At 31.8% G+C, this 12,404-nt stretch overlaps 2 protein-coding genes across 3 annotated transcripts; one reads left to right on the forward strand and one right to left on the reverse strand.

The window, feature by feature from the left end:
- Nucleotides 1-172: 172 nt before the first annotated feature.
- LOC109858383 (phytanoyl-CoA dioxygenase) lies at nt 173-4,494 on the reverse strand. 2 transcript variants are annotated; one of them, XM_020435566.1, is made up of 6 exons: nt 4,263-4,494; nt 1,949-2,196; nt 1,360-1,503; nt 1,181-1,294; nt 932-1,082; nt 173-656 (listed from the first exon to the last, which is right to left on the reverse strand). In XM_020435566.1, the coding sequence occupies exons 3-6, from the start codon at nt 1,441-1,443 to the stop codon at nt 238-240; spliced, it is 768 nt and encodes a 255-aa protein (XP_020291155.1). In that variant the 5' UTR covers nt 1,444-1,503; nt 1,949-2,196; nt 4,263-4,494; the 3' UTR covers nt 173-237. The 2 variants fall into 2 exon arrangements, with proteins under 2 accessions (XP_020291155.1, XP_020291154.1); XM_020435565.1 differs by lacking the exon at nt 1,949-2,196.
- A 3,053-nt stretch (nt 4,495-7,547) lies between these two features.
- Nucleotides 7,548-11,792, forward strand: LOC109858384. The gene is made up of 5 exons (XM_020435567.1): nt 7,548-7,646; nt 7,828-8,075; nt 10,780-11,027; nt 11,161-11,352; nt 11,561-11,792. The coding sequence occupies exons 3-5, from the start codon at nt 10,813-10,815 to the stop codon at nt 11,718-11,720; spliced, it is 567 nt and encodes a 188-aa protein (XP_020291156.1). The 5' UTR covers nt 7,548-7,646; nt 7,828-8,075; nt 10,780-10,812; the 3' UTR covers nt 11,721-11,792.
- The last annotated feature ends 612 nt before the right edge of the window (nt 11,793-12,404 follow it).

Below are 12,404 nucleotides of genomic sequence, written 5' to 3' on the forward strand. Positions count from 1 at the left end.
GATATTATTGTGTAATATAATTTGGTTCATAGTTCTTTATAAAAAAATTGATGAGATAGTTTTTTATAAAAAAATTGTATGGTTTTTTTGTTTCAATGCTTTGACATACTATAGAAAAAAATGAACAAATAATAGAATTTTGTAACAATAATAGGCAATAGTTTATATTTATACGTATATATGTACATATAATGTATATATTAAGTATAATAACGAATATTATATCGAATATTATATCTAATTTCTATAGAGATTCGGAAAACCATCATCAGGTGGTTGAAGCCAATTGTCCTTTGCATAGGATACGTGTTTTGTCTCTATGACGTGAAAAGTATAAGCGTGTCTCGAGTTTTTGCTCTTGTTTGGATAAGAGAAGTGTACCACTTGGCCGTGTATAAGAATACAGGTTCCTTTGCTCACTGGTATTGGCCTAAAGTTACTTAACGGATAGCAAGGCGCCGCTCTGTCGTAAATTAATAGTTCTTGTGAATTTTGATCTTTGTTTCTTATGTAACGTCTGTGCACTCCACTTTGGTGTGAACCTGGGGCAATCCATAAACATCCGTTTTCCTGTGTAGCATCTTCGAGTGCAATCCAAAATCCGACAAGTTTTACTGGCTCAGTATACAAATACGATGCATCTTGATGCATAATAACTACAAAGAAAAATAACAATTATTTGACACAAATTATTTAATTTTTTTATTATTTAATTTTTTCACAAACGAAATTAAACTACAATTATAAATCAGAAAAATAATAAATACATATATAAAGGCCGATATTTATATTTTTCTGATTATATGTATAATATTCCATATTATGTTACAAAATTTCTAAGTAGTTTATATTTCTCAATCAATGTATTCTATTATATATTTTATATGTGAAAAAAATAAAGTATAGGTATATATAATATAAATTTAATTGCCTTCCGATCCTGTTCCAGGATTTTTGTAAATATACATTGACTGACACACAACTGGTTCTTGATAATCTAATTGATAAGCAGCTTCCTTAATTCTTTCGTCAAAAGTGTATTTCTTAAAAGTAGGATGTAACCAATGAAGAGCATGACCTATCTGAAAAAAGTCAAGTATGAAAAATAAGCACGTGTGAAATTTTATATTAGAATTTATTTAGGTAGACGTAAGATCTGTTTAAAAAATTGTGCGTTTACTTTATTTAATGACACTCTTGGATGAACTTTCAATTTTCCGTCTTCTTCCAGAGCTTCAGTCTCAAAAAAAACACTGATTTTATTAGCACTGTCTAAAAAATACTGATCCTTATTCTGAAACAAATATAAAGCACACGTATAAAGAGCTTTCTACTTTCGTAATTATTAACTTTTAATACCTGTTGTAGCTCTATTGTATTAAATATTTTTCGTTCCGATTCAGGTGGTAGCTTGTTCGTAAATTCTTCTCCGCAAGATCGCATTTCTTCGATCTCTTCCGGTTGAAAAAAGTTCTCCAAGACGACGTAACCATTTTTCTGAAACTGTTAATTCCATTAATAAAAAAGTATGTTTTATGTGTTGTGATTTTATGTATATATGTGTGTATATGTATGTATATATGTGTGTATATGTAATGTGTATAATTTATGTTAAAAACAACCTTAATAAAGACATATTCAATAGAAATTTTTGCTGTAACTTTAAATTACTTTTCTTCACATTTAGTGCAATTCACAATTACTAACAGTTAACTGTTAGTAACTATGCTAGTGTAACTATGCTAAATAAATTTTATTAATTTATTTCTCTCAAACTTTTTTCACTTTGATATAATTTTATTTTATATATTTAAATTATATTTAAAAATACGCGCGCAAAAATTAACTATTATGTAATGAAAGTTTGGAGATAAAACTAGAGATAATGTGTTGTTTAATTTGTGTGTGCTGATTTAATTTATTGCTGGGACAAGAAAAATTATACTACCGGTCAAAGAACCTTCCTTCACCAATTTGATGATTAATTGATCATTTCACGAGCCGTTGTTCGGCTTGTATACTATTGGATACTAATACTATCATCGATGGCGTTTGAGTGTGAATATAAATAGACCGTGACCAATAAAAACGTCTATAAGATTAGTCAAAGGTATTACTAGTCTCAAACGCCGCACGAAGCATTTCCGGAGTTTCTTTGGTGTGTTCACATTTCCGTTTACTCCTACTGCATATATTCTTTAAAAAGAAGAAATGAAACACCTGATTAGACAAACTCGAAACAATCGCATTATATTCTGATCCTCCGGAAATGTAAATACATTTTCGTTTGCTATAGCAAAACACGAGTAAAACACATTGTAGTGAGAGAATTTTAATTTAAAGATTCTTTTGTTTATCGCGTCTTCTAAAAAAAGAGATCAGAGTTTCATTAACAGTTTTGTGATAACAAAAGATTTTATAATTAATTATTAAATTGTTATTTGTGTGAACATTTTTTTAAAATAGAAACCGAGTTGACATACTAGTTGACGCGTATATAACAAATTATGAAATTTTCACAAATATTTACACACACATATTTCACGACAGATACAATTAATCAATTTTTTGACACGCGCGCGCATGTATGTGTGTGTGTGTGTGTGTGTGTGTGTGTAATAATTTTTCTTTGCAGAATGCAAGCTATCGTAAAAAATTTCAACCTGCCTCTTTTCGAGAACGCGAGCATATTGCGAGCGTGAATCCGATAACCAAACTCGCCATCTATCATATAAGCGTATATCGCGTGCATTAACGCGAAATTATGCGCGCAAAGCGCATCCCGAAAATAACGTAGCTGCCACCGACAGGTGGGTGGCAGTCTACGTCATCTCTGTCGTCGTCGACGTCGCTTTTTCTGGAATTTCGCCCGTATGGACGAATGACTCAAATAGCGAAAGCGTGAATCGCGCGAATGGGAATAGAAACGCGGACATCTATCGTGGGCGTTCATTCTCCCTCGTTTCGCATCGCGAACAATTAGTAAGCAAGGTCGCCTCTTTCGTTATTTTGCTTGTTTATAATAAATAATATTTTATTTATTTGACACATTTGCATATCATTATTTTATTTCTATTTGTTTATTTTTTGTTTTTATTTTATTAGATATTTTGCTGTAGAAAAACTCGCTTATAAATAATAACAAAATGTGTAAAAGTAACGAAAATTTGTTTAGATATTAACAGAGATTGAAACAGAGAGTTTGAACACTGACAAATTGATAAAATGTATATATGAATTAAAATGTATGAAAATGACAAGTGACGTTGCTTCCAACCCAGATACCATACGCAAGAATTCTTACAACACTGCGAAAGCATCAATTATTATATTTTTTTATATTTATATATATCATATTTTCTTATATTTATATATTATCTTTTTTTATATTTATATATTTATATATTTTGACTTTATATATTTTACTTCATAAAATTTAGTTAGTTTTATATATTTTATTCAAGAAGTAGACACTTTTTAATGTAATATAGCAATTATAGCAATAATCAAAAATACAAATTGATTAAACAGTATGTAAAAATATCGAAGTTCAAAAGATAACCTCCAAGAAAAAGAAACCTTATCTTTTCCGAGTTATCATGAAGACAGTTTTAGATAATTGTGTTGCTCATTCGCTGATAATGCTATTAAAATAATTTTGTTACTCTTAATCTTTGGCGCTTAGCTTTACAAAGACATGCAATTAAAACTGTTCATTTCTCTCTGAGATCTGCCGAGTGCAGAATTGAATAAAACAATTAATTACAAAAGTTATCAAAGCTCTCGATCACTGCATTGTATGAAAAGATTGTAATATGAAAATCAAAACTGAAAAAGGAAAATTGATATATACCTGTAAAAAAAAACTAAAGGAAAAATAAGAATGATTAATTTATTAAATAAATACTAAATAAAAAAACTTTCTACCTCAATACGAAGCAAAATGAGATACATTATAATTTAAACCGTTTTGATACTTTGTTATTTTTTTAGTGATATTATTTATATTTCTGTAACGTAATAGATGCATTCATGATCTGGAATACATATCTGTATATTTGTGTAAATATTATTTGATATCAAAGAATATATTATTTTAAAAAATGTCGCTATAAACTATACAAAAGTTTAACTTTTTCTTTTTAGTTTTTCAAATGTCATCTCCATTCACGTGTCATTTTTGTTCGTAAAGCGACAACTCGAATCTTCCTGTTTGATATAACGATATCAAACAAGAAGACTTAGGATTTTACGAGACTCACCTGCGAGCGAATATCTTTCATTCTGTTACGTGTATAACAAGGTCGGTTTCACAAATCGATTCCTCTTGTGCGATCCCGTTTGCTCAAACGCGAGATAGAGTGAACTTTGAAAACGTCCGCGGCCGACTACTTGCACCAAATGACTAGGTAAGTGTTGCGAGTGTTCGATCCGAGCCAGGCTGTCTTAAACTCGTTTAGAGTAGCCGACGCGAGAGTGGCGTCGTCATCACCGAGACAGGAATAGTGGTAAAAACGATTTTCAAAACACTCGAAGATTTATTACTTGATGAGTCAAGAGATGAGTCTCTCGGTGTAACAATAAATTAGTGTCCACTAGTTGACTGTAAATTTATTCTGTTAAATATATATATATAAATATATATATATTTAATAGAATATATATATATATTTAATAGAATAAATTCTATTAAAGTAGATAAGATATACATCGATATAATCGATAATAAATTTAGTAACATGTAAACTCTTAGAAAACTTACTTCTGAATATGAACAAATAATACACATGTTAGGTTGCCTCTTCCCATGGAAACCGGCGCCGAACTAACGGCGAATAATTCTGCGCGCTTCGCTTGCGTGGACTCGTAATTTACGCGAGCAGACAACGCGAATTTATTGAAGTCGAATTTCTCTAAATTTCGAAGAAAATTTTCTCTTTCCGGTTATAGAACGTATTTTTAAATTTATCTTCCTCCGTTTCTTTGTGCGTGTTCAGCCTTAATAAATAATATCTAGGTTTGTTCTTTATCCTTTCGTCTAAAGATAATTCTGTTCATTCGTGTCTTTTTGATTTTACGTAGCGAAAAATTCACAGTTGCAGCATTGCGTTTACAATATAAATATAAATATTTCTTTTTATTTCAAAAAAAGTCAATAATTTACGATGTAAAAAACACCAACGTTTGTCTGAGATTAAAAAATTTAACGACAAAAATATGAAGACCGGCGAATTGTATTCGAAGAATACAACGAGACTGCCATTTGACTGTAAGCCAAGCCAGATGTTGACTTAGTTTCTTTTTATACCGTACGGTTTAGCTACGGCATTATTGCGCTATTACTGCCGGGTGTTGGGCATTGTTGGAACAGTTTAACGGGGAGAAGTAACTCCCGGCAAATGAGGCCGTTGTCCACCGGTTCGCCGTGCGTAACTTCGTTTGTTGGATGAAAATCCGGATAACTTCGCGTTTGCAATATAACATCTTGGTTCGTTGCCAGATATGGTACACTTTGTGCCTTAACTCTCGTCTCGAATTAATTGTAACAAATGCGCGTGTGCGACTTTCCGTCGTAAATATTTGCAACTTAACTTTAAAGTATGACATTAATTCAGCTTTCTCTTTCATATATTAATATGTAAATATTAATACACGAGTAAAACTATTATTTTTACCTGTAATAATTAATAATAATTAATACGCAGAAGATACGTGAAGATGCGAAATCGTATTCATCAGTATTTTAAGACAATCTTAAATTTTTAAAGTTTAAAAAATCTTTTAAAATGAATTTAAATACAAAATCGGACCACGACTACTGGCACATAATTTTAATAATATAAAATATACTTGAGAGATGTTATTATCAGCAAACTTCATTTGCATGTAATTTAGAAATTGACGAAAAACTTTTGACTGATTGAACCGATTCGATAGTTCAAGCAGGATTCTGTTATCTTAGGAACACATATACCAAAATGTAGATTATAAACCGCGTATCGTAGAATATATGATAACTCAAACATTTTGAAAAGTGGAAATTGCCAGTTTTGCAATGACACCTTTCACTTGTACTATGATTAATTCTTTAGGCTTAGACTTAGACCAACACACGCCAACAAAAAAATCAGATAACATGTTTTCGCATGTTGATGTGAAAACTTGAGCAATCAGCAGAAATTTATCGTAGAGGTTTTTGAAAATTTACGCGGCGAAAAACTCGCCTCTGTGTTTTCGATCTTAATACTTCTATACATTTATAAATCTACACTCTTCTTGCAAAAACTTGAATAAAAATTAAATTTTTATAAAATTTAAAAATATTTTAATCTTATGATACACATTGTAAGAGGTTTCTTTATAAAAACTCGAATTATCATCTCTGATTAATGAAGTGTAATTGTTTGTTCAGAGGATCGCTTGAAGTTATATGTAATTATTGGGTAACACGCGGTCACATTCGGTCATTCGAGTTAATCGTATTATCAGACTGATTTTGATGTAATAATTCAAATGTTTTGTCAGAAGATGTAAACATAAAAAAAAATATATCTTATCTGTCCTAGAAAATTTATATTTAGTTTGTTGCACCTAATAGTTAAGAGTAAAAAATTTACAAGTACAAAACAAGCGTTTGATTTAAGGATTGAAGTTATGTTATTATATATATATATATATTATTGTGGCCAACAATTAATTAAAAATGTTTAACAAAACGCGATAATTATTTGTGTGATTACACGTACACAATTACATTGTTCTCTTGCGCTCCTACACATCGAGTATTAGGCGTATACTTTTGTGTATATGATATGGTAGATATTTTTTTATCACATTAATAACATAATTCTCGAATCGCAAATAAAAATATGTATAAATGTTAAAAAGTAACGAATCATTGTGGCAATGTTTTTATTTTATCATATCAATTTATATACCTACATGCAATGATTACCGACACATGTCTGCATTCTGAGCAATTTATCCTCATACGTCTATGTCCATATCTCTTTCTGATATGAATACATTTTGAAGTACGTAAGTTTTTTTTTATCAGACTCTGATTTGATTTAACGAGGTCTATCTAGGTCTTGGTTAGTTAAAAATAAGTTAATAAATTTTGAAAAAAAAAAAAGATTACACCGCTTGACATAACGGTTCCCATGTCTCGTTTCACGAAAAATTTGTTTCACTTACGCGTGTCTTAAAGTACGACCGAGAAATACAGAGAATATGAAGAAACGAAACAATTACTGTTATTGCATCATTATTATATATTATATATTTATTATATATTTTAAATTTTTGTCAAAACTACTTGTTTTAGATCCGACCCTTTCATACGTTGTGTATAGATACATACTTTTATAATATCGAAACGTATTAGAAGAAAAATATTTTGTACAAATTTATCCGATCAAAATCATGCTTCTTTATCCTCGACCTTATCACCTTGGCAACAACGTTAATTTTTAACGCGATTGTGACAATGTTGCAAGAAGAAATTTTGTTCGCACGCGCTATCCCACTCAACGCGGATAAGAGCTTGATGTAATAGGGGGAAAGTGGGGGTAAAATTACATATATATATATATATTGAGACGACTTCTTCTGCTAGACGATCGACATCACCGTGAACATTCTTAGTAAGTTCTTCGTCTTTTAAATCCAACATTATCTTATTCTTTTTCAAAACTATAGTATTCTTCTGTTCTCTTTCTCAAATGCTTGCTTCGTAGATCACATTGCATACAATTTAACGAAAAATCTTATTTAGCGAATGCTCTTCTAATTCATCCCTGAGATTCAGTTATTTCTTTGTTAAAGACGAAGAGTGCGCACTGATACAACAATAGTCAAAGTTTGAAAAATCTCCGATTACTCGACTCCGATCGTCAGTACTTCGCGGAATCATTTGTGTGCTAGTCCACAAAAGTACCACATCGTTCAGACACTTACGAGAAACCGTCGCACCGTCATCATTCAGAGAGAGAGAGAGCAATCGGCACTGTCTTCTGCACGCAAGAAATTCATCGTCTAAAGTAAACAAAGCTCTCTCGAAAGAGAATTTCTAAGTGAGTATATTTCATATTTTGCAAGTTATACAAAAAGCTGTTCTGTTTGCATCTTATACGACCAAAGATGTGTATTTTTTTAATAAAACAACTATATCAACGGACAGACAGCATTTTGCAACAATATTTTAAACGAATATATTTAAAAATTTCGTTTTTCTTAAATCTTTGCAATTCTTCTGTTCCTCGATCATAAAGATCGTGAAAAAATATCGTATACTACTTATTCGAACACAAAATACTTCACATACTTGAAACACACTAATAAATTATTTTAATAAGATGCTATTATTTTAACAAGATGCGAGCGCGAATAGTATATCGCACTTTTAATATCCCACTTGTTTTATTCGAACACCAAATACTTCACATACTTGGAACACACTAATAAATTATTTTAATAAGATGCGAGCGCGAATAGTATACCGCACTTTTAATAACCCACTTGTTTTATACGAGACATTTATCAAAGAACTAGTGTCGGTATTTATACGCAAATGTAATAATTTTGTCAAATTTTCTTACATACGTGCTGTTCAATCGATCAAGACATTTCGTAATATTGCGATAAAAATTCTCGCTCGCACGACGATTTCGGCGTAACATAACCCGCGCGAGGTCGAATTAAAATTGATTATATTTATAAGGTTGCGACTTTCGATGTTTCTCCATTCAATAGTGATCGCGATTTCGTTAACTGCGGTTCCATCAAGTTTCCGACGCTTGATATACAACGTGTTAGCGTAACTCTCCGCGCGCTCTCCGAGCATAAGTGTGTATAAAGCCGACGTAGCACTATCCGTTGGAAAGGTGCGAAAGCACCATATGGCACGCATTTCTACCGTGAAATTTCCAAACAGGGTTCTGACACACGCGTACGTACAGTGAGAAGTGACGAATTGCCATCAGACGTTAGTACGATTAAACGCTGACAATTCCTCGTGGCGTATATACAGAAGCGCGACTACATCCTAGCAATGATGAGGTCGTTACTCAAATTAAAGGAAGAGCCGGTGAGACACGTCGAACGTACGTTGCTCACTCTAATATATATATATATACATAAATTTCTCTCCTTGTGTGAGACGGTGAAATTCACTTGGTTGAGTTTATTGAGCAGTTTACTTAGCGGTTTGATGCGGGGGAATTGTTGATTTTGTGTGCTCATTTGCGCCGGAACCGTCGGTGCAGCGGATAACATTGTTGTGTATAACTTCGCAGTAACTTCCTTTATCATTGTAATGCTGATAAGTCATAATAATGTAGTTTTTCTTTGTGAGCAACGATTCGTAAACAAGAGGTTGTTGTTCGATGAGTATATCTCCGAGGGATATCTGAAAATATAGAAACACACTAGAATTTCACATTTGTCGTGGATGAAGTACAAATTACAAAGTTCACCGTCTTTTCGCGCGTTTCTTCTTAAACACTTTCGATCACTATCGTTAACGTTCGTCGTAACTGCGGGAAAACATTTAGAAAAGTTGTGCGTTACCGAGATGTTATTGCTCCGTTTGCGATATGCGATCACCGTTGAAAGTGTTAAACAATGCAGAGAAGGATTTGTGTTTGACATCGGTATAAAGATGTAATCCGGATGAGCGCGAAAAAAAAAAAAAAAAAACGGAATTAACGCGTTCTTGAAAGATTTGCGAGGTGACGTGATATGGCACGTGCGCTCCAGAACTCGAACCAGAAGAACTTGTATTGGAAACAAGGAGCCGAGTAAAACTTTGCCGAGCCGACTAGTAAATAGAATGATTATGCCATCTGCGATCTGTGGTCTAGCGCGATAACAACATCATCATTTTGCTGCGCGATCGCCACGCGACGACGTCCTTTCTCACATTCTCTTTACCTGCGATTTATTTTCGTGAACTCTCTTGACAATTCGTTGACTTATCGAGACTAAAGTAGCATAACAAATACTTACAAGAAAAAGTGTTAAAAATAAAAGAAAATAGCGCATAAACTTAAATAATTTTTTCAATATTGAAATAATCTATTTTTTTTTTTTTTTTCATAATTCAGAATATTTGTCAGTTTGCGTGTGTTGCGTCTGAAAAGAGACTTCACGAGACGAAACAATCTTTCGATGGAACTTGGTTCATTTTGCGTTTGTTTCGAAAACGCGATAGATAACACACTTGATGGTGTTAATTCTGCACGCGATATAATGAGCAGTTATCATAGTGAATAGTTTCTATTCCAAAATATTTCTGAGGATTACATATCTTAATAATCGAGATTCAGCGTTCGCACACATCGTCAAGCAGCTTTATTTAACCGAAACGCGATGCGACAATATATATAGTTTATTTGCCAGGATTAATGATCCATTACAAAATACAATAGAGATATTTATTATACTTGATGCGTTAAGTGATACGGAATCCTGCGATTATTCGAAACGGATTTTACGTTCCTCTTCAATATCTCTTTTATGACAAACAGCGAGATTACATATTTTATCGCTAATAATAATTGCACATTAACTGGAAATATGTACACCAATTATTTATTAGGGTCAACTTTCTCTCTCTCTCTCTCTCTGATTGTGAGCTGATAGGATTTAATTTATAATTGACGTTAAGTCAATTGCTACGTCCGATTTGTATCTCGTGAAAATTTATATATAATTTATAAAACGTTTGGAACATTTACTTATACAGTGAGATTAATATACAATGTTATGATTTTTTAGTATCTCAACGAGTATAAAAAAAAAAGGATAACAATGAAGATCATTTTTATGATATTATGTATAATGTTTTTTAACTGGATGTTTTACGACGCAAACGCATACCCAAATATACGCAAATTAAATGAGAAAAAGTTTTCTGAAGATAACAATATACCAGAAGAAACTAATAACTTTGTAAATGGTGCAGCAGTATCGACTTATGTGTGCGTTTACATACCGTCGGATCTAGAATATTGTAATTTTAATAAGTAAGTCACACACAGAAGATATACAGAATAACTATTGACATTTTTCTCAATTTTAAAAAATACATAGGAGAAAGAAATAGATAGATAAAGAGAAAGATTAACATTTAAACACCTGAAAAATTTTCAATTTTAGTAACAAGAATAAACCCCAGGATAAACTGCAGAATTTGGCACACACATTTTCAGAAAAGAACAAGTTAACCAGCGACAAAAATAAAATGTATTCGTCATATCTGTCGATGTACGATACAAAACCAGAAAACTTTGCAAGACAAACATCTGTAAAAACTATAGTGTACGAAATACAAAATTGCATACCGTCGAGGTAAGAATATCAACGAGATTTTTGTATAAATAAACAATTATATTTTATGCATTATATTTTAACGATAAAAAAAAAAGAAGTAGGAAAATATAATAATTCACGATCGACTGTTGACATTTACTGCATAAAGAAGAGACAATACAACGTAGTACATAAAAAAGCATATAACATTAACAGAGTGTACATATTACATATGTTTATTTTACAGATTACCTTTTGTTCTACCTTTTTGTTCGGAAGAGGACGTGTCTAATAAGAAGAACGAAGTCCAACGACTTATTCCTTTTATGGTAAACGACTTTGATTCATATGAATTCCCGGCGCTTCCAAAACAACTTCGGAAATTGCTTCCATACAACGATATGTAACAATTATATCAGCGATCCTGATAAATAATATTTAGTGGACAAAGGCGCTTTTATGAGAATAAAATACGAAAAGAATATACTAAAAAATGTTTTATAAAATATTTGATATATGTATACATATATGTTGCACTTTAATACACACACAAACATATATAAATACATATATATATATATAAATATATAAAATATGTAAAATACCAAAAACATATGTTACATAGAAATTAATAAACTTCTTATCTTTCTTTTATCTTTGTATTTTTATTCGTACGTACAACACAAAAGATGAAACTTTCTCGTTTTTATTAAAGAAGGAATTTTTCATAGTTACATTATCCAAAATTCTTGTCACGATCGTGGCTTTATATAAGCGGTTTTCTTAGCACGTGTGCCATTTATAATGGCGTGATGCCCGTGTCCATAAAAATCGGAGATACATAAGATACCTCACGTTTCGTTTATTGCGCATCATTGGTCATTCCTCGCCCTCATCGACTTGTGAACGTAAATGGCCTTATATTTCTCAGATTCACTCGATATATGTCCTCTTCAGACCATCGTGTTCGTATGACAATCTCCACAAATCATCACGAATCCTGTGTGGTCGATTTTCTTTTCCCGACATTCTAGGATTTTAAATTTGTCGCCCATATTCTCATAACAGACATAACATCCATTAGATGTCTA

The sequence above is a fragment of the Pseudomyrmex gracilis genome, unplaced genomic scaffold (genome assembly GCF_002006095.1).
Source record: "Pseudomyrmex gracilis isolate BER0280 unplaced genomic scaffold, ASM200609v1 scaffold_201, whole genome shotgun sequence".
NCBI classification, from domain to species: Eukaryota; Metazoa; Arthropoda; class Insecta; order Hymenoptera; family Formicidae; genus Pseudomyrmex; species Pseudomyrmex gracilis.